This window comes from Cetorhinus maximus, chromosome 16 (assembly GCF_964194155.1).
Source record: "Cetorhinus maximus chromosome 16, sCetMax3.hap1.1, whole genome shotgun sequence".
NCBI classification, from domain to species: domain Eukaryota; kingdom Metazoa; phylum Chordata; class Chondrichthyes; order Lamniformes; family Cetorhinidae; genus Cetorhinus; species Cetorhinus maximus.
The window spans coordinates 83,116,671-83,138,639 of record NC_135894.1 but is presented as its reverse complement, the minus strand read 5'-3'; the positions used below and the strand labels follow the sequence as shown (position 1 = coordinate 83,138,639).

The window sequence follows — 21,969 nt, the reverse complement described above, 5'->3', positions numbered from 1 at the left end:
TAAACTGACCCCTGAGTGCACTAAACACCAGTGGTGTGTGATCATCCCTAAGGATGTTCTCTCGCACCAGTCTGATTTTTAAAAAAAATTTACTCCTTCGTGGAATGTGGACGCCATTGCCAAGACCGTCCCTCAACATCCAAGTGGCTTGTTAGGCCATTTCAGAAGAAAACCTCAGCCATTTACAGTGAGTCTGGAGCCACATGTAGGCCAGGTCAGGTAAGGACAGCAGATTTCCTTCCCTAAAGGATATTAGTGAACCAGATGAGTTTTTATGTCAATCTGGTAGCTTCATGGTTACCACAAATGAGACTAGCTTTTTATTCACAATTTATTTAATTGACCGAGTTTAAATTACCCAGCTGTTTTGATGGGATCTGAACTCATACCTCTCAGATCATTAGTCCACTCCACAGGGTTACTAGGCCAGTAACACAACCACTATACTACCTTGCTCCTTTTAAGGGGAAAAAAAAATCACCTTAGTTTTCTCCATTAGCCTAAATAAACCTCAGGTTCTAAAAAGTAATGTTTTTTGTAACCGTTTTCTCAATCAATCTAGGATTTTTTTTGTTTGTAAATAAAATTTTACAGTCAGTTGTCTCTCACTCTGCAACCATTTACAGATGAATAGATGTTTGAATTGCTGACTGAATTAACATTTTCAAAGAATGGTTTGATATTTTGGAGATCATTGAGTCCAAGAGCACAGTCTCCACCCTCCAGCAAATCTCAGTTCAATGTGATAAATTTACCCAATAAGGCTCTACAGGTCTCTCCCTCGCCTTATGTTAACTACAGTAAACGATCTGTGCAAGTTTTTTACCCAAAGTGAGGCCCAAGCTGGTGTAATCTCTCTAACTCAGTTTTCAACCAACTGCTTGCATGTTATGCAGGCAGTTGATCTCAAATCTTACATTATCGCTGTTGGTAAAAATGACCATTTCAATAGCAATATGCCTGTCTCACTCTTATCTGACGCAGTTCCAAAGCTGTGTGTAGTGTTGGCACCATTGTGACAAGATGAACTGTGTTGGTGACTTACACAATGCTCGGAGACTGAAGGGTGGAGTCCAAAGTGAATGTTGATGGAGCGGGGATTGGGTGTGGATAATGAAAAAAAACAGAGCAGGTAATCAAACAAAACAGCAATGGTGGAAAAAGAGAGAAATAGCAAGCAAATAAAGATAGATAAACGGTGAGAAAATGTAAAGAATGGGGTAAGGCCATGGGAACGACAGCACAACAGAGCATGAGAAAGATAAGGAAGGTGAGACCACAAGAAATAAAGAGACAGAAAAATGTGTGAAGGGAATGAAAGAGATATGAGGGAAATTCAGGAAAAGGTGAAAGATAAAGGGACAGTAATAAAGAGATAAAGAACGTATGAAGAGAATAAATAGTAAAATGAAAAAGAAAAATGCTTGTGGGTATAAGGGAGAGAGAGATGCGGAAGTAGTAAGTCTCACAGTGGGCTGGTGTTCATCCAACTTCTTATTTCTGTCACTCATTTGTCATGGGCCTTTCCCTCTAGGAAAAGCACATTTCTAGGGAAAGCAAAATTCAAATTCCACCATCAAAATTGACATGGTTTTATTACAGCTTGTGCAATCAAGCAAATAAGGTTCAGACTAATTTTTAGTCTGGCTTTGAGCCTGAACCTGTTTCTAATTAGTTCAGAAACGATTCAAATTGGGTGAAGTTATTCTTTCCTCATATTACAGTGAGGGGGCAAAAAATAGCACATGTGAGTGATTCATAAAACTCCACGTGAAAGAGAGTAACAGTGTATTCATTAAGAACTACATGGCAGATGGATAAGAATGCAGTTCATTTTCAGAATTAACATCCTGTATATAAAATAATGGTTACAGGCCTTCTACTTTTCCAATGACTGTTATGGAATTAGTGGCTTTTCACAGAAATACTCAGAATATTTTCTCCCCAATGTGCTACAGTCTTTACTTTGGCTGATATCCATCACTGGATTTGAGTGCTTATGCATGCAAGTCTCAACACTACGCAAACAAGTCACTTACCAGTCACATGTGATATAAATGTAGTGACTTATAAAAGATTCTGCACACACATATGGCAACAGGAAATGGCTGCACTGGTATTGCACAATCTGAGACAAACTGGAACTTCACAGCAGAGGTTTGCTGGAGTTTGGGACTAGATTCAGCATTTCCTAGAACACTAGCAATTAGTTCAGTTTCCTTAGCTAAAATATTTCAGACTTGTCTTGCATTAATTTGTTCTTTCAGCTTTTTTTGAGTACTAATTGAAGAAATAAAATTGATATCTGTTGAAAAGAAATGAATTTAAATAATTTTGGGTACAAGGGGGCAAATTATCCACTTATACCCGCTTAGTGGGGAGCAGTGCACATGAGGAGCTTGGTACCTGAACATCGAGCACAGAATATAGCAGACTAATTACACAGTCCACTGAATTTTTCACCCATTGCAATTAACAGAACATTGAATGGACTGCATAACAGAGATGCGATCCTCTGTCCCAATACTCTGATAAGTGCTCTCAATTCGCACTACTCAATGCTAGGAACAAAGAGCAGAAAACGACCCCTTAAATAGTAGCTTGCTTATCCACAGGTTGCCTGTGATGTAGCCTCTAAAATGGTGTGATTGCTAAGGAGGTGGCATCATGACAGGTTATTCACATTGCTGCAGCAATGATTATAAATGGTAGTTTGCTTTAATGAGCCTACATCTAATATTATGTGTTAAATTCCTCTGTTCATTATTTCAACAAAGGCCTTTAACACTCTTAAAATAACACAAACTTTTAACCAATATGTTGCTGATGTTGTACATTGCAAATTCAACTCTCCTTTTAAGATTTGTGTTTAAGTCAAACTAACCTACAAGAGGCCACCAGAGAGCATTTACAATAAAAGAGGGCAACAGTTTTCGATATTTTCAGATTTCTTACAGGGTGAGATATTTGCAAAGTGTCAAGAATAGGGATAAAATATAATTCCTGAAGCTTGCACTGAGCTTGATTGGCCAAATTGGAGAAGTCAGAATGGGATTGGGAAGGGCAGTCAAATTGAGAGACATAGGAAGCTCTGGGCCACATGTCTGAGCTGAAAAGTGGGGCCTGGCAAAGTGGATATGGAGTGTGTCCATTGGTGTCCGGGGTGGAGTGAAATTAAATTGATACATTGGGTGTGGTGAAATCAATGTCTGAGCTTAGCTCCAGAAAGGAATTCTGTGACTGAAGCATTAGCCTGTTCTTTTCTCCCTTTAAGACCTACCATGCAATTTCACAATATCCTGTTTTCATCTCAGAGCTGGAACCTTTCCTGTATTTTTCATGATCTTAGTGTTTTTCTAAAGCCCCCCCATATTGTCACTGAGATGGTCTTTTATATCATTTGGCAGGTTCCTGCTTCTCCTGCAGCTCATTTAACCCATTAAATTCATCTCGATAATAAGCAGAAAATAAAGGTTTGACCAGTTAATATGCTTTTTGCTGCTATTGGTTCAGGTGGGAATGATGACCAATTCAGCAACAGAATTTCTCAATCTTCAATACAGGATCTTTTTGAGTCTACTGAGCAGGCAGACGAGTCCCTGGTTTAATTTCTCATTTGAAACGGTTTCTCAGACAATACAGCACTCCCTCAGTATAGCCTAGATTAAGTATCAGGACAGTTGCACTTGGAAGGAAGAAAAAAATCATTCATTGTTTCTGCTCCTGATTGCTGTCCAGTGATCCCCTACTAGAAGTGTTTGTACACGTTAGGCGAAGATAGTACCAGGTTTGACTCCCGTGGCCAAATAGCTTGCCGAAACTCACAAGAGGAACGACCAATTCGGTGAGTTACCTGAGGGTTGTTCACCCTATAGAACTGTAACCTATATTGATTTGCCATTTTCAGGGGCAGGATTTTCCCCTCATCAGGCAGGCATGGCGGGCAGGCACAGTGGGCAGGCCCAGGAGCGGCTGCGATTTCACACTGGTTGGCCAATTAACGGCCAGCCAGCGTAAAGTGTGCGCTAAGAGCCTCAGCACTGCCGGGATGGGGGCAGCAGGAGCCTGAGCGCTGAAGTCTGTGCACAGAGCTTCCTTAGGGAGCTGAAGATTTTTAAAATGATAAATGAAGAATTTACAATTAATATAGACATGTCCCCACATGTGACTCAGTCACATGAAGAGGGGCATGTTAAAAATAAGTTTTAAAAAACGTCATTTTTTTTTTTATTCATTGCTGGAAACCCCATCCTGCCCGTGGAAGAGGTTGTGCAAAAAATGCAAAGGCCGCCCGGCCTATAGGCCTGCCTGTCAACCTTAAGGTTGGACAGGCAGTGAAAAATTCTACTTCTTTAGCTGTTTAAGGGCCCTAACTGGTCTTCTAATTGTCGGCGGGCCCGACACTTGCCCGACGTCACTGCACGCTATTTCACGCTCGGGCGTGTCAGGCGTGTGCCCGCACACCGAGCGGAAAATCCTGGCCGCGGAGAAAAACGGGGAGGAGAAAGAACAATTGGTGAAAATTTCTGAAACAAGTAGCGTAAAGAAATCCAAGAGCTTCAGATTTTATACTTGCAACAGCAAATTGTGAATGATTTGCTGAAAGGATTAAGAATAGCCTGAAATCTGAAACTTCTGGCACACAGTTTCAATGTTTGACCATTACCTAAGTGATTTTTAGTTAGTTTTGACATCCACAACATGATTACCAAATCAACAACTACAACGTACATTTATATCGCACTTTTATCATCAAATATCCCAAGATACTTCACAGAAACATTTTCGCACAAGACATGACACTGGGCTACATAAGAAGATTTAGGACATGTCAAGGAGATAGGCTTTAAGGAGTGTCTTCAGAGAGAAGGGAGAGGTAGACAGACAGAGAGGTTCAGGGAAGGAATTCCAGACTCCAGGCACAGGCAGCTGAAGGTACGGACATCACTGGTGGAACGTTTAAAATTGGGAACGCGCAAGAGGCATAGGATTTGAGAAATGGAGATATCTTGGGCTGGAGAAAATTACAGAGGTCATGAAGGGATTTGAAACAGGATGAAATTTTAAAACTGATGCGTTGCTGGATCAGAAGCCAATGTGGGTCAGTGATCACAGGGATGATGGTGCAAGTTAGGATATGGGCAGCAGAGTTTTGCTGAATGTTCTTCATTGCTACAAAGTGATGTTGACTCTATGTCATTGAGCAGCATAACTCACTGTAGCTAAGCTTATGTCAGTTCAGGATTTAACTTCAGTTCTATGACTACCTCCAGGAAGCAGTCTCACACAACATAGGCTTCACACCAGCTGTAGCATGGCTGCAACTGGTGCGAGGCCAGCTGTTCAAGAATAAAACTAAAGTTTAAGAAGTTCCCAGGCAGTTCCACCTTTACATTGTCAATGCTAAGCAGGAACAACTGTCCAGTTAGCACTTCTCCAACGTTAACATTTTCAACAGTGCTGTTAGCTGGTTAGCAGTTTTCTGTGTGTACCCATTGACACTTGCAGGCAAAGAACTCTGCTTTCCTCTGACTGGAAGGCAGTGCAGAGTTGGCAGTATAACTCAGTACTGCCCAATCTCAGACCTGTGGTATAACTGCAGAATAAGCCAAAAGCAGATGTTCAGGCAATTCCAAAGTAACGATAATGTGGTTTACTGTCTTGGACATTTGTAAAATGCTGTTAATATTAACAGGTCTTTGGAGCACAACAACCAGTTTAAATACAAACATACTTATGTTACACAAGATGTGCACATAATGAAGACTGCTTCGTCCAAAATCGCAGTTCAACCATTTGTGTAGATATGGCCAAAATAAAGACGATGGTTTTTGAGAGAAAACGTTTGCCATCATTGTCGTAGTGATCTTTTAGAAGATAGGGAAGAAAATATGTTTAAATTACTAAAGGTTAATGATGCTCATCAATTTAGTAAGAATGTATCATATTGCTTGGATTGACTCCAGTTAGCTTTGCAGCTAGATCCAAATGAAGCTGCATTGCTGTATAAATCTCAACATTAACCTTGTGAGAACTGAACAAGTTTTTTTTTAAAGTTTGTGAGAACCAAACATTACTTGCCATCTGTTTGTTTATGCATTTTGCTTTCATAAACACCCACACACCACACACAGTCAAATCTCTCCACACATACACCCACACACTACATGCACACACAGCCACATACCTGCCTGCACATACAGCCACTCCACACCACATACACAGACAGCAACACATCTGGCCACACACACATACACACACACACACACACACACACACGTACAAACAACACAAAAATATTTGAATATGATCAGAATTCTTCTTCCCCTCTTCCATCACACAAGGGTGGTGAAGCCAGAGAACACTATAAAAGAGGCAAACTAACCAATAATGAGCTCTTAACTTTGAGTAACATGCTTACTCTTGAGAGATTTATGTGTGTGTAAATACACAAGACACAAGTCCTAAATATAAACTTATCTTTCATAAAGACTGTTCTATGTGTTAATGCCAAACAACCAAGAAGTAATATAGTATTCTGTCCTTGGGGTTAATTGTTACAAGCCATTTTTTATGTTTTCTCGGACCATTGTGCATTGAACTATGTTAACAAACAACAAAATTACTATAAGAGCCTCTTGTCCCTAGAAATTGCAGCTTGTGATATCAGCATACATATTTGCAATTCTACTCCACACCTGCTAACCTATGAATTACCATTGCTGATATTTTCAGACTAACAGTCAAGCTGAAACACCAGGAGTAATATGTGTAAGACACTATTTTAAAGCAGCATTTACCTGTTATTTGAAATGGATGACTGCCTCCGCCAGGATGGCAAAAGAATGTTTCATTAGCCAATGTCAGCAACAGGAAGTTCTAGGCGATATACTATTTCCATTGTGTTTAATGTATGCTATTCCCTTGTCCACTATTTCAACAGAAACCTGTTTTATTTTTAATGGTTTTGTTACAGACAGAGAAATGTCATACAAAGTAAGTATCTTTGTACCAATATCACAAATGGTAGTTTCTAAGCTTCTGTTATCTATCTGCGAAAGTAAATCAGGCAATCACTGATACTGTGTGAGAATTCTTCCAGAATTTTCAAATCAATAAATATTGAGGTAAGACTTCTTTAGTACTTTTAGTTAATGTAATCAGAATTAATCAAACCTTATTTAAAAGGGAAAGGCATTTTCTTTCACTTGTGATGACCAATAGTATTGTTCATGCAGAATGAACTGAAACAAGCTGTCTAAAATTATCTAATTCATTGATACTTTTTTGGCAGTGTTGTGTCTGACAGCTGGTACAGAATGAATAAAATACTCCTGACACTATAAATATGTTTAGACATTTAACTAAAGTTGACTTTAGATGATATACACATCATGTGCAGCTTTCCAGGCAAAATTCACTGGACCGGACTCTAATATGCTGATTTCATTTTGGCTACAATCACAGAATGGATCTTAAATCCAAATCCAATTTGTTTCCGAGTTATTTGTCATTTCTAAAAGAATTGCTGAAAAAATATCAGATGAAGGATAAACATTTGGGGTTATGAAAGCTTAGCGCTAATGTTTAAGAGGTGTGGCTTTATTATTAATGTTATAAAGATGTAAGCTGTACACCACAGGGATAGGATAAGTATGGTGTGTAGCGAATTGTTTTAAGAGTTAGTGAAACTGCTTACTTTGGTCAGGGTACCTTTTAATGATGACATATTGTAGTTTGCAATTATGTTTTTATACAAAATTACAAACTTAGCCCAGCAGTACAAGAAGGACCATAACATAATCAATGTTGATCACTTAGCCTGGAGGGAGTTAAACCATCCTGCTCTGTGATACATTGTAGTGAACTATGTGGCCAGAAAATAACCTGTCCAGGTGGTTCAACTGGCAGTTATTTTGTAAGGAAAAGTTAGAAATGTTTCATGCTAAAGATAAAGTGAAGGAATGACAAGGAGTGATGTGGGGAAGTGGATTAGGAAGGTGACCTGTCTCCCTCTGGAAGCTTACTTTGTATTCAGAACCCTTGATAGTCGTGAAAAATTCTCGATAAAAATATCCCAACATCCTAGACTAAGTGGACGGTAGACTGTATGATGCTTCCAGTGCTACTTGGTTGTGATCATAATAATACAATTAATTTTAAAGCATTGGTTTCACAGTGATGAGAAACATTTTTTCAAGACACTGTCCAACAATTTACACAATAACTTGCTGAAAAATTTGTGAGGTAATATTATTTTATTAAATAGCTCATTATTAAGAAAATATTGTTTTGAACAAATGAGTATTCATATTAAATAACTCCAATTTTCTAGTAATTATGCTTAATTGTGTAAATACCAATGTATGGTGCTGATCAGTTAGATAATAATTTGGGACAGCTTAAATTCACTTGTCAGTAGATATGGGTCTGCAGCATAACACTAGCCACACAATTCAGAAAACTGTTCAAAACAAACTAATACAAAACAACGATAACAAAAAATCGTATTAAAATTGTATTGTATTGGTTAGCTACAAATATTGGATTTGAAAATAATCTTAATGCATACAGAATTTCAATATAAGCCAATACTAATTCACATTTTTTCCATTTTCTTAATTCCAGAGACGCTTCAACTTCAATGGAAAGGAAACTTAGGGCGAAATTTTACAGCCCCATGGCGGTGGGGGCGGGGCCATAAAATGCGTCAAGCCATTCACGGCAGGACTGTAAAATCCCGCTGGCGTAAAATTCCGCCCTTAGGCTAAGGGAGTGGCTGGTGGGGGAGTGAGGGGTGATAGAACGGTGGGAGCTGGTGTGATAGGCAGCCAATCTGATATGGCCAGTCTTCTACCCCCATGAAAACATTTTTAATTGATCACGTAATATATTTTGCTTTTATTCCTAATTTGCACTTTGGGATACGGATGGAGCTGGTAAAGCCAGCATTCATTGCCGTTCCCTTTGTCCCCCAAAAAGTCTGCAGTGGGCATTCTCCTTGGGCCACTGCAGCCTGTTTAGTAAAGGTACTCCCACAATAATGTTAGAGAGGCATTTCCAGGATTTTAATCCAACAAAAACAAAGGAACTGCAATATATTTCCAAATTAGGCTGGTAGGTGAAGGGTAAGCTTGGACATGATGGCATTCCAAAAAGACTTGTTGCCCCTAGTTCTCCAAGATGCTGGAGGTCAAGAATTTGCTCGTTACTGCCAAAGAAGCCATGACACTCGGGAAAGGAATGGATGTTTAGGCCTGTGGATGAAGTTGCAGATTGAGGGGATTGCTTTTTCCACTTTAGTGTTGTCGCAATTGCACACATCCAGGGAAGTTTGAAGCATTTTGTCACACTCCTAACTTGTGTGCTATAGATGGATGAGAGATGTTGAGGAGTCGAAAGGTGAACCACTCTCCACAGAACATCCAACTTCTGACCTGCTCTAATTGCCAAGAATTTACATGGCTGAACCAGTTGAGTTTCTGATCAATGGTAACATCCAGGGTGAGGACGGCAGGGGACTTGGCATTTAACAGCATAATTATTGCCAAGGAGAGTTGGACCCAGGATGCCGCCTTGGGGAATTCCTGCAATAATATCCTGGGGCTGAGATGATTGGTCTCCAACAACCACAACCATTGGAAGCTCCCCCTGATCCTTGCTGACTTCAGGGGCAAAATTTTACGGCCCCGTTTTGGCAGGGACGGGGCTGTAAAATGCGGCGAGACATTATAATCCCATTGACAACAGCGGGAACGTAAAATCCCGCTGTCGTAAAATTCTGCCCCAGGTTTTGCTGTGTTCATGGGTAATAGCATCTTTGCAAATAATAGTAATATGTAATACAGTTACTAATTACCAGAGTGTAAAATCAATAATTTTCAATTGTCAAAATGGAATTATCACAACAAATCCAGTTCTGTAAGATTGTTTTTATATTTGATTTCTGATCCACTTTTCATATTAATTTTTTAATGTTTTTTTTTGTCATCCCTTTCCTCAGATAGCCATGGGACATGCACTATTTCACAGCTGAGTGCATAGACCCCCGCTATATCCCAGGCCACCAGAAATTGCTCTTAATGTGGAACTTCCAAAATGCACTGGATTGAATGAGGTGATTCACCCTTCATGATTTTCATTGTCCCTGGTGAGAAAGGGTCCACTACCCTGCCCCTCCTATGGAATTAGGAATACTGCATGAGTGTCTGCAAAGAGGTGTACTGGTCACGAGCTTACAAGTCCTTAGCACTTCATACTGCTTCATATTTGAGCAGTAATATGCTGCACATTGGACGTGAAAAGTTATCACCTAGGTGAGCTGCCTGAGGCTAAATGGCACCCATGGAAACATGCTCCAATCGGCAGGTAATATCGTCATGGGAGAATAAGGAAGAAAATAAAATAAAGAAAAAGAATTTTGTGTACATCGTCTTTTTCCGATTAACCACCACCTGAGTACAGTATCTCTAGAGTTGGGAAATTATTAAAAATTTCAAATAGACATTAAATAATTCACAGCGCTTGAGTTCATGAGTCCCGTAAATATACAGTTTTGCAGATTTTGTCCTGTGTAAAAGGTCAAACACTGACCTAATACACAAATCAATTCAAATTTGTACTTGTGATTGTAAATATAGACTGCTTAAAACATAATAAAATGGTCGGAATCAAGTGCTAAATGTGATCATTTCCAGTAGTTGAATTGGCCAAAGCTATGATTTAAACACCAAAGTTAAAAAAGAAGTTATTCAATTGCCTTTAAACTGAATAGTTATTTTAGTGATTTTCATGTATTCCAGCCTGGTAAATTTAATATAACACTCCATATTCATGGGAACAGAGTTAATATGCACCTTGTGTTCTAAACGGGCTTCTGTGATGGACAGGGGCAATCTGAGGGAAAAGATTCAAAAACGCAAAATGCTACTTTTGTGCTTTAAAAAAAATCCCATTATGTTTTATAATATTTGAATAGCAATTTTGATTATTTTTCTCCTACTGAGTATTAGTAATAATTTTTGCTAAAAGATCTAGTTTCACGTTACGATACACTTGATGCTGCAACTGTCTGATTCCAAATATTATTCTTTATTACACTATTCTGAAGTTGCTCTGTAAAATCCTGCAAGGCATCACAAAACCTCCAAGTAATCGCAACACGTCCTGCTGTTAGACCAAGTGATTTGACGTGATAGGACATTCTGCAAATTTCTATGCTTACCTGTATACTAAAAATTGTTGCCCAAATAATCCAATTTTACACAAAATATACCCAGAAGTAAAAAGAATGCCAGTTTTTGAGCAGTTCTGGATGATACTTGCCCTAAGTCACTTGTCCTAATTACTGCTTATGTTCTGTTTTCTTCGTATTGAAACTATTTTGGAAATAAAACAATTATCCAGTGAGTGAAATTGTTGAAAATGCATAAGGATTCTGTATCTTCCTACAGGATTTAATTATAAATATATATTAAAATATTTACACACTATCTTAAAAATATCTAGCAAAGGATAACATTTTCAAAGAGAAAGGCACACACCATGGGTTATAATACGGGCTATCAAATCTTCCTTTCCGTATTTAATAAATGCTTTCTTAGCCGATCAAGTATACAAACTGTGTTGGGGAATCTGCCACAACCCCATGCAGTTTGTAGAGATTACTTTGACTCAGTTCTGTGGTTTGGCTGGGAGGTGAGCTGAATCTTTATCTGAAATCTGTTGGTTTCTCTGATGTTCACCAAACACAAGATCAAAGGTAATTTTGTGGTTTAGATGAATGGGTGAAAAGATAATCTTCTGCTATTCACAAATATAAAGACTAATTCCACCCACCCTCCCTCCGCTGCTTTATAATTTATTATAATTCCCTGCAGATACAAAAGCTTTAAAGGCAGTTATATTGGAGTGCTTTATTTTCTTAAATAAGTTATTTTCAGATAAAAGACAAATTTATATTTTGTATATCAGAACCTCTAATTGCAATTCAGATGAGTAGTTTAAGTACAGAGAATAAATTATTATTAATTTACAAAACAAATTCCTTGAAGAAGTGTAACCAGAAATTTAGCTAAAACACTTTAATAATAAAGAGCTTTGATAACTGATTATGATAATGAATCAGTTTAAATTTTAATTGTCATGCTCCCAGAGGCAAGTATAATAATTTTCAGTACATTCTTTTGCTTGTGAAATCAGCAACACCGCTATCTCACACAAATACACTCAAATGATCCAGGTATCCAGGATTAAATATAATGGGCTGGTAAAGAGAGTATTAGAAGAGGAACGGTGTGTTAAGGCGCAGGGGAAATGAAGATCGACTGGGAAATAATAGTATGGCACTTTCTAACCAAAAAATTAGCGTGAGTAGAGTTGTATATCAATTCGTTTTGTTAAGTACAATAAGTGTGGTCAAAGATTAGTTTTTAAAATCAAAAGAGAGCAGATGACTTTCAAATACCAAATATTTGCAGTGGCCAAAACAACCAAATGTAAAATTACAGATATCTATTTCAAAAGCAGAATGTATGAAGACACATATGAAAATTAATCTTAAATGATAATACTAAATAGGCGTATCATATCAAATCAACTCAAAACAATGAAACCATATTGATGGCTGTGACTGTCCCTCATAACTGTACTTCCCTTACTATTTTATCACTTTATTATTAATGCCCTCAAACTGATCATTTGTGACGAATTTTGAACGTCTTTGTAATTTACATTTTTGTAAAATACTTGTAACTAACGACAGTAAAAGTTGCAGTTTTACATCTTTCATTAAAAAAATAATTAAACACTAAGCCGTAAGTAATTCCAATCAGTATTTAATGGTTGAGTTAGAAAAGGATGTGATTGACTTAATTGCTAGTCTACACTTAAACTCATTCAAGTATTTACTGAATCTGTTAAACCATCTCAGAGTCAGTCAGGTTTTGTATTCACTTTGTAGTGTAGCAACTACTCCATGGAAGCTTTGGAATGTTTCAGATAGATCTTAACTCATTATCAGATAGCTTTGGGAAAAGAAAATAACTATTTCTGACGTATGGCTTTTGTATATCACTATTGACTCACAACAGCATATTATGTTTAATAGCTAGAAGTATCATTTTGTGATGATAATAAGAATTATGTGCAAATTAATCAGAATATATAAATGTAAATTATTTTATTTATCTAATAAAACAGCCTTGACGGGTATATTTGTAAAACATGGCTGCCTGTAATTGTTATTAATTTATATGAAATAAAGGTTTCTGTTAGGACATCCTGGTAATGTTTAACAATTGACAATATTATTCATTCTTGGTGATTAACCTATAAAGTACATTTTGCAAATAACTACAAATACTCCAGAAGTGAGCCAAGTGAGCTGGAGGTGTTTAGGTTGTGCCATACGTTAGGATGTTTGTTATTAACCAGTCCCCTTTCCTTATTGTTTATTACTGGATTCTGTCGCGCTAGTGCACTCAAAATAGTCAAGTAACAACTTCTGAATGTGGCAATTTATAAAGTACTGCAAAACCTTCCAGTAACCAAATGCACATTAAGGATCCTAGTCTGATATTTTTCCTTAAAGTAACTAAATATCCACAAACAATGCCCCATCGATATTTGATTATTTCGATCGAAAGCATTTTTTTGGTGTTTTATTTGTTTGTGTGCGTGTCTGTGTGCGTAGACTTTTTATGTCTCAAAGACCTATAAAGTTGTTTACTGTTAGAACTATGGTGTATACAATGGTGCCATTTCTTCTCAGTAATTCATGAGCAAAAACCTGTTACATCCATGTATTTAACCCACAATCATCTCGCAAATCACCACCAATGGTCAGTATGCTGCAAATCTCTGGGCAGCAAAAGGCTTTTAAATTTCTTGATGGGAAAATTATCTCAGTACCAATGGGATTATTGACCGTTTGTTGACAGCAGCACTATTTCACTTGAGCGTTATCTGGATAACGCCTGGGTTTTATTTGGTGCTCCCACTACTAAATGCGCTCGATCTCAGCACTGGAAATCTTCGGAGCGCGAATCAAGAAGCGGTTTTCGCCTAACAAAATATTCGGTTTATCTGTCTACAAACAAACAAAAAAAAAGAAACACGCAGACAGGATCACCAGCTCCCGAAGTTCAGCAGCTGCTTCGAGGCAGCGGTTGCTTTTCCCGTGTAGTCACAATTGCAGCGAGAGTGGGGCTGCTACATTTGAAAATGTAGAAAATAAGGCGTACAACCAATGAGATTATACAACTCATAATATTAAAGATGGCAATGTGGTGCAGGATAGAATGACCACATCCCCGTCCGTTTGGGTAAAAAAAAAATAGAATAGACAACTGGGGTACTCACTCCTGGGTTCCCTAGGTCCGTCCACTGTGATCTTGATGGCTCTGTGGTAAGTGGCTACCTGAGGCGGGTTTGTAAACACTGTGATGGTCAACGTAAAGCTTTTCCCTGCAACGGGGAACACAACAATAAATGAGCCAGCTCTGGAGACAACTGGGTGATCAGAAAGCATGGAAACAGATTGTGTTGCAAATGTTAACAGCTCGTTCAAAAATGTGATAGCTGGAAAGGAAACAGCGTTTTCCACGCGGTCACTGTTTAATATCAAACAATCCCATCTCATATCTGAATCACTTCGGAGTTTAGACTGACTGTTGCATTTTCTGCTCTTCGTTTCCAGTCCAGGCAGAACCCAAATTCGTGTACAATTTCGGCGATATTAGATAAATTGAATTCTAATTCACAGTCCCAAGGGCGTTACAGGCTGCCTAGAATTGAGAGAGCCTCTCCACACGGGATGCTGATGTGTTTAAGGTAACTTGAATCTTATGGGAAACTGTACTTTAACTAAAGCTAAGTTACAAGGCGGTAAAAGCAAAACCCTGCGGACGTGGGAAATATGAAATAAAAACAGAAAATGCTGGAAAAACTCAGCAGGTCTGGCAGCATCTGTGGAGAGAGAAACAGTTAACGTTTCAAGTCCGTGTGACTCAACATTCTCTCCACAGATGCTCAGACCTGCTGAGTTTTTCCAGCATTTTCTGATTTTATTTTGTTATATGGTGTATTTAAAAAAAAAATGTTTTGATGTCATTAAAAAAAAACCGTAGCAAAAATGCAGTGCTGAATATCTGGGCTATTTCAGTGTTTCAAACTCATGTGCAGGGGGTTGAAGCTCAGTTGTTAACGCCGTGGCTTGATCTTGCAAGAGTGGTGTGATCTATAACGATGCCACAGGTACTTGGAGGAGCCGCGTTGAGTTTGTACGTTGTGCCCAGGGCAAGTCCGGGACTGGGTGAGTGAGTCCTCCTCACACGGGCAAGGGAAGGAGAGGAGGGAGAGGCGGAGCCAAAAAGACAAGAGGCTCTGCTGAAACCACCTGGCAATGTTTTACCTAAACATCGCTGTGTTGATCTCAGCACCCCCCTCTTCACCCAAACAAATAAAAGTACAACATCAATCACCAGGATCCTCAGCAGAGAGTTAACACTCCCCCAGATATTATACAGCGAATCAACGAGATCTGATGTAATCTAAACTTGGGAGAATATTTTTTGAATGCACTTATCAGCCGGGATCGCTTTGCTACTTGGACACTCGATACTTGCGATGTGGGCAATTAATGTGAAGGGGTGGGGGTGGGTGTGAAGGGGGCGGGGGGTGGTGGGGTTAAACAGGGAAGGATCAAGGAGCGGGAGGGTGAACTGTAACGGCAGAGGGCAGGGGACGCTCTGCCCAGGGCGAGTTGCTGTGGTTTGCCAGTACCTCGGCCACTCCGTCCGACGAATCGCAGGTCGTTGAAGCGGGCCACCTGGTTTTTCATGACCGCCGTGGCGTTGCGTAGCTCGGCCGAGTAGTTCTCGTCGTTCCCGGCCAGGACCGTGACCAGGGTCCCGTCAGGGACATCCCCCAGGGCGACCACCTGTACCCGGGAGAGGAAGACAACTGAGACAGAGCGACCAGGCAGGACTATGGAGCAGCACCCAGCACGAAACCTCAACTTCCCAGTCAAAGATCCCTTTATATTCTGTCCAATACATCCTCCACCCCCGACTTTTATACAGAAATCGATATCCCCCCGCCCACTGCATTAACTTTCACACAACCCAATTGTTTGTAACACTATTTAAACCGTTGACATATATGATGATAGCCTCTGCTGTATATCGCTTCCCGAGAAAACTACTGGTTCTCGTGGGAGAGAGCTTGGAGAATTCACCCTACGAGAACTCTTGAGTCACCGAAGTCAAATATAAAATTCTAGTCTGAATGTATATGACTCAACGATAACTTATCCTTAAAATCAGCCAGGGCAGCAGTGACCGGAATACAGTTTAAATATTTGACTTATTTCTCCCCAATAATCTGCACCAAATATAATATAAAAAATATATACTTGAAATGATAAATACAAATAAATATAAAATATGTACATTTAATTATAAAACATATAGCAGCTTATGAAAAATAGGCGCACTTCAACTTGGGCTACAGGGCCTATTGAAGATTCAGATGCAACAGTTAAAGGCACATTTCATCACCGCAGACATTAAAGGACACAGACTGGAGAAGCTGCCGAGGCGTCACGGGCACATTTACCTTAAATGCGATGGGGAGGGTTTTGTTGCACCTCCAGTGAGTCGGGAGGACGGAGCAGAGGAAGTTTGGACTGTCCGTCCGGACCAGCTCTCCGGGATGATCGGCTAAAACGTCGACCATGCTGCGATCGGCGGCTCGGAGTTTGCTCAGTGCGCTCTCCTGCGGTGCCAGCGGGAGAGAGTCGCTCATCTTCCCCGTGCTCAGCGTGGTGGAAGGCGGCGTGAACCGGCGGCTGGTGTTGGTATCTACAGGGATACGCATCACAACAAAACTTAACAATCTCAAAAAAAAAAATAATGAGAGAGAGAGAGAGAGAAAAGAACAGCGGGCAGCAACACAAACTTAGTCTTGGATCTTTTTTTTTCTCTGCCTGCCTTAATCCACCTGCAAGCCGATGGTGCAGGTCACCACGTATCAAGTACCAAGTCTCTGGGTAGATTCACTTCTGACCAGGTCCAGTAATAAAACAGCCCCGCACAAGTGCCAGGCGCTGGGGGCTTTTGATCAGTCACCGGTTACAAATAATCAACTGTCCACCTGTAAGTTCTCTGCTGCTGGCCCCCTTTCACTTTCCAGTTTCATAGCACGTTTCTGACAGCCTCCTGCTTTGCATGATCCTACAGTTTGGACATTAGATGTTATCTGAAACCGGCCCCGGCCGAAGACCGAATAAGACGGTTCTTGAATTCTTTTCCTTTTTTTAAAAAAAAAATAGGAACAAATTGCACGGTAGTTTTATCCAGCGATCGGATTTTTAAAAAAAATATATATACACCAGGCAGTTCGGTCCGTTCGGATAGAATTTAAAAATCCACGAGAATGTTCTGCTCTTCCACGGGTTTCAGGCACGGTTTGCTTATCGGAGCTTTCGCTTTCGAGATCTTTATTTTGGGTGCAGCGTGGTTTTTGCAGCTCGGTTAAGGCTTGCGGCTCTTCTGTGGTTTGAGACACACAAACACCACATATATAATCTCCTGACCGAAATTCAGAGCGCACTCACTCACTCACACACACACAGACAGGCACACAGACAGACTTTAGTTCAACATGAACTTCACACAAGAGACACCCGCCCTGAAGATGACTCTGTGCCAAATAACTAACAAGAAAAATCTTGAAAGTTTTGTTTTCAAAAGCTGGAGAAACTTCTTTTTTGACAAGACCTCTCAGGCTGCAGAAGAAATTAAGTTTTTTTTTTCCACTTCATAAATAAACTTCTCTCCTCTGCATCGGCATTCCACCTCTTTGAACGTCTCTCTTTTTTTTTGGTTAAAAAATAAAAGTATTTATGTGGTGTACACACTAGAACACTCCCAGGCACAAGCAGGAGCACACCAGCGCTTTATGAATGAGCCTCCCACACTCATTCTCCTTCTGATTTAAGGTGAATGTCTCGGAATTTCTCCACACCAAAGCCCCGGCCAGTCTCTCTGGCCGCAACAACCCACTCATTTGCATCTCGCCCGCTCCAAACCAATCAGCTCCGCGTTCTAGAATCCGGGCCCGGGCAGGAAGAAGGGGGGCGGGCCAATCAGAGGGCGGCCGGAAAGTGAACGCGCCTCTGGCCTTCCGAGTGGCGAATTGAGGGGAAGGGAGTTGGGAGTTGGAGGGGGGGGGGGGGGGTAGGGCGCGCGCGCGGTGTGGTGGTGGGGTTACGCGAGCCCGAACCCGAGCTCGCTCGAGAGCGCGCACGGGGGCGAGCGCCACCTCCGTCAATGGGATTCCGCTGCACTCCCCACCCACCCCCTCCCCCTCCTCCCCACTCCACCACCAGCACTTAACCTCTCTTCGATTTGTCGTTTCAAATGCCTTTAACTTCTCACACAACCTGACTTTTTAAACAAAAAATACATTACTTTCAACCAGCAAATATATTTAATATAACTTCCATTAATCCAATTTCCAATAATCCATTATTGATTGACCAAAAAAATAAAAAAGAAGAATCCTGCAGTGAGATATCCTTAATTCCCTTCATTTTTTTTTTGCAAAATATGTTTTAATTATCCTTGGTCCATCCGCAAAAACAAAAGCAGGAAAATGTTTAGTTTATTCAGTCCCAATTGGCGACCTCTTATTCCCTGACTGCTGTTTATACACTGGCAGCTAAATATTTACACATTAATTCGATTAGGAGTTTATATCAGTTATTTTAGCTCTTTTTGTTCCTAAACATTATGCTTTTTGGGATTTCTGGTTTTTAATTTTAACTCTTCAATGTTGACTGTCAAACACAGGATATGCAAATTTAGAGTTGACAAGAAGGCGGACTTGTATGCTAGTCTCTTGTCTCCAGACATTCGTTTGCATAAATTTATATCTAGGATAATCATCGTCTTACTTTTTAAAAGCTGTAAAAATTTTATAAAACAAATCTACGCCGAATGAATGCAACTTTACCATGCCCTGCATATATAGAAATATATTTCGCCAGTCGTGCATGGCTTAAATAACACACGCCCTAAATTAGATCAGATGTGACTTAAAGATCAAAAAGAATCGATTCTCGCACATTGTTCATTTTAAAAAAATATAAAGTTTCCAATATTTGAGGGATGTCACTCTCCAAAGCACAGAGCTCTGTATTTTCTCCCAGCGATTTCCCTTTAAGGTTGCAGCCACTTCCTGGCCGCTGTTTATTCCTGATTGTGATATTAATGATCTGGTCGCTGATTGACAATCAAACAGGTATGATTTCAATCCCACATAGTCAGTGCTTTGTGACCCTTTGGAAACCGCAGGAATCCAGCTACTGTCTGCACCACGAACAGCGACAAGTATGTAGCAAGCGTGGAAGGTTAAGGCAGCGTGAGACTCTCATGACAACCAATTCATGGTGGGGGGCGGGGGGGCAATGGGCTGCAATTTCACTCGTTTCCTGACGTGGAGGAGGATTTAATAAATGAGCCCGATTGAAAAAAAAAAGAACTACGCAATATCCAGTTTTCCTCAGTCAGGCGCACTGTCACATTGAAAAGCTTCTGTGCAGGAGCAAGCAGAACCGACTGATGAACTCCAGGGGGCAGCAATGGACCTTGAAGCGGAGCTCTTTGAGCTGCACTGGGGCCTGACAATTCTCCCCGAGCTGGAGTTCTGGTTTTGGCTGCAGAACTATTTTTTTTTTTGCAGGGCAAGCAATACCTTCTTGAAAAGAAAAACAAAATGTGCATTAACCCCATCCACATCGTGGGCGACTTTATCTCCTGACAGATTGTACACTGTATTTTTTATTCCATGTGTCATACATATCATGTGAGTGAGCCACCCCCTGCGCGATGTCTGCGTGTCTTGGCAGTACATTTTAGGTTCTGCAACTAAACAGGAAGAGTCTCAATAAAGATATGATTATTAAGAAAAATGCAGCGACAGCCTTTTTTTTAAGAAAAGATTTTCCAGTCGATTTCACAGAATATAACTCTTTGAGGACTACATTGCTGAACGTCCAAAAATAACAAGACAATTAGAATTATTGATTTTATTTAACTTTGGAGATTCGCATGAATTAAATTATGTTCATAAGATTGAATTATTATTTGGCGAAATGCACAGGGCGGCAGGATAAATGTCTACTGACAAAATTGTAATAGATTTTTTTTTGAAATACCATAGCCAGCCTTTATTCAATTGAATGATTTTAAATTGTGACTGTCCATATTCCTCCTGTACTCCTTTGCTTCATTCTTTCACATAATCTAAAACTGTTCTATGTAAGGATTCAAATGCCATTTTCATTTTGAAGTTTCGGCAGTGAGTGGCATTTACAGCTTAATTGGAAAGCGCGTCCTTTTTTTTAAAAACAATATCTTCAATGTTTTTTTTAATTAAAATGTGATATTTTGGCGAAGTTAGTAATGCTCTAAGAGTGTTGCATTACCTCTGTTGCGAATTTGGTTCAATCTTTCGTCGAGGCAAACATTGAACAATAACTTTGCATACACCTGATGCTAACCTCAGGTTCTTCATCTACTTTATTCATAATTGAAAATGGACTTCCAAATTAAATGACTGGTTTGAACACCCAGGATCAGGCGGATTAAAACCACCCAGTTATGCTAAGTATCAATACTGAACTGCCAAGTATAGGATTACAGACTCTCAGATACATACCCTTTCAGCCCAGTGTTAAAACGAAGTGGGTATTGGGCACGGCTGCAATTTAAATAGCGGTCTTACCTTTCAGGTAAGAAATAACAAAACAGAAGTTTCGGTTAGGTTTAGAATGAGTGGAAACAGCACGGGTTTATTGCAAATTCAGTCTGAGACACAACAGGTCTGTCAGAACAGCAAGCCCGGTTAGGGTTAGAGTCGGTGTTAACACATAACAGCAACCTTGTGCGAAGCTAGGGATTGGATTAACCGAAGCAGTAGCAGTTTAGAAATAGGATTAGAAAAGGAGGGAAGTCTGAAAAATGTAATGAGAAACAGCGAGGGTCACATTTAGCAGAAAGGACGATTTTTGAGCTACGAGTCTTACAGATTCACCTATTACACTCCCAAAAGCGAGAGGCTGTCAACATCCCACATCACAGATGGTTGTCTAAACTCACATCCCTTCTCGCCCGAAGTATTCCTGAAGGTTTAACCATTTATTGACAACATCCAAGTGACTTACGCGGCTTTGGTGATATACCTGAATCAAAAACCCAGGGTTATGTCCCGCCACAAAGCTTTTCACACGAATTAGTGTTACCTTTTATCACCGGGATGTCTGGGTTTAATAATGTGCACAGGGTCGAAGGATCAGTAAAGCACACGATAGTAGATTTGATATTTTCGTATTTGGACCGGAGTTTTTAATGAAAGGAATTGCGAATCGAGGTAGAATTGGTTAGAAACCGATAACCTAGGATATCAAGTTACCTTGTTAATATTATGATTGAATTGATATCACTGAGTTGATGAAGGATTGAAAGATGCTAGTCCGCAGTAACTTCGCACTCATTCAGGTTAATACTGTTTGTAGATAAAATATTAAATCACACCTAGAACGTTACTAGAAATTATTTCAGTTAGTTACCATTAATTTGACTGAAAAGAATGGGAAATAGCACAAATTAGAGATTAAGAATTGTTTATTTGACCTGATTTGAACCTATCACACGTCCTTAAGCATCCGATATGTAAATATGGTCACCAAGCCTTATTGTTTTTAATGAGGGGGGCCGTTTCGTCTGGGGAATCATTAAATATTTCACCATGAAGCACACAGCATCTACACATATCTGATTATTTTGTCCCTTCGTGTGTAGGGAGTGTGGCAAAACTGCTCGACTAGCCAACCTCGCTTAATAGATGTTGAGCATCCTTCAATGATCCCATTGCCTGCAATAGTTTAACCTTTTACAGAGGAAC

General features: G+C 39.9%; 1 protein-coding gene across 3 annotated transcripts in view; it reads right to left on the bottom strand.

Annotated features, from left to right (window-relative positions):
• Window positions 1-21,969, bottom strand: part of LOC144691768 (runt-related transcription factor 1-like) — a 219,221-nt gene that overhangs the window by 35,019 nt on the left and 162,233 nt on the right. For all 3 annotated transcript variants that reach the window (XM_078560216.1, XM_078560218.1, XM_078560217.1), the window contains 3 exons: window positions 16,618-16,862; window positions 15,784-15,940; window positions 14,362-14,466 (listed from right to left, as the gene is read on the bottom strand). In XM_078560216.1, coding sequence (XP_078416342.1) covers window positions 14,362-14,466; window positions 15,784-15,940; window positions 16,618-16,862 — 507 coding nt within the window. The remainder of the gene's footprint in view (window positions 1-14,361; window positions 14,467-15,783; window positions 15,941-16,617; window positions 16,863-21,969) is intronic.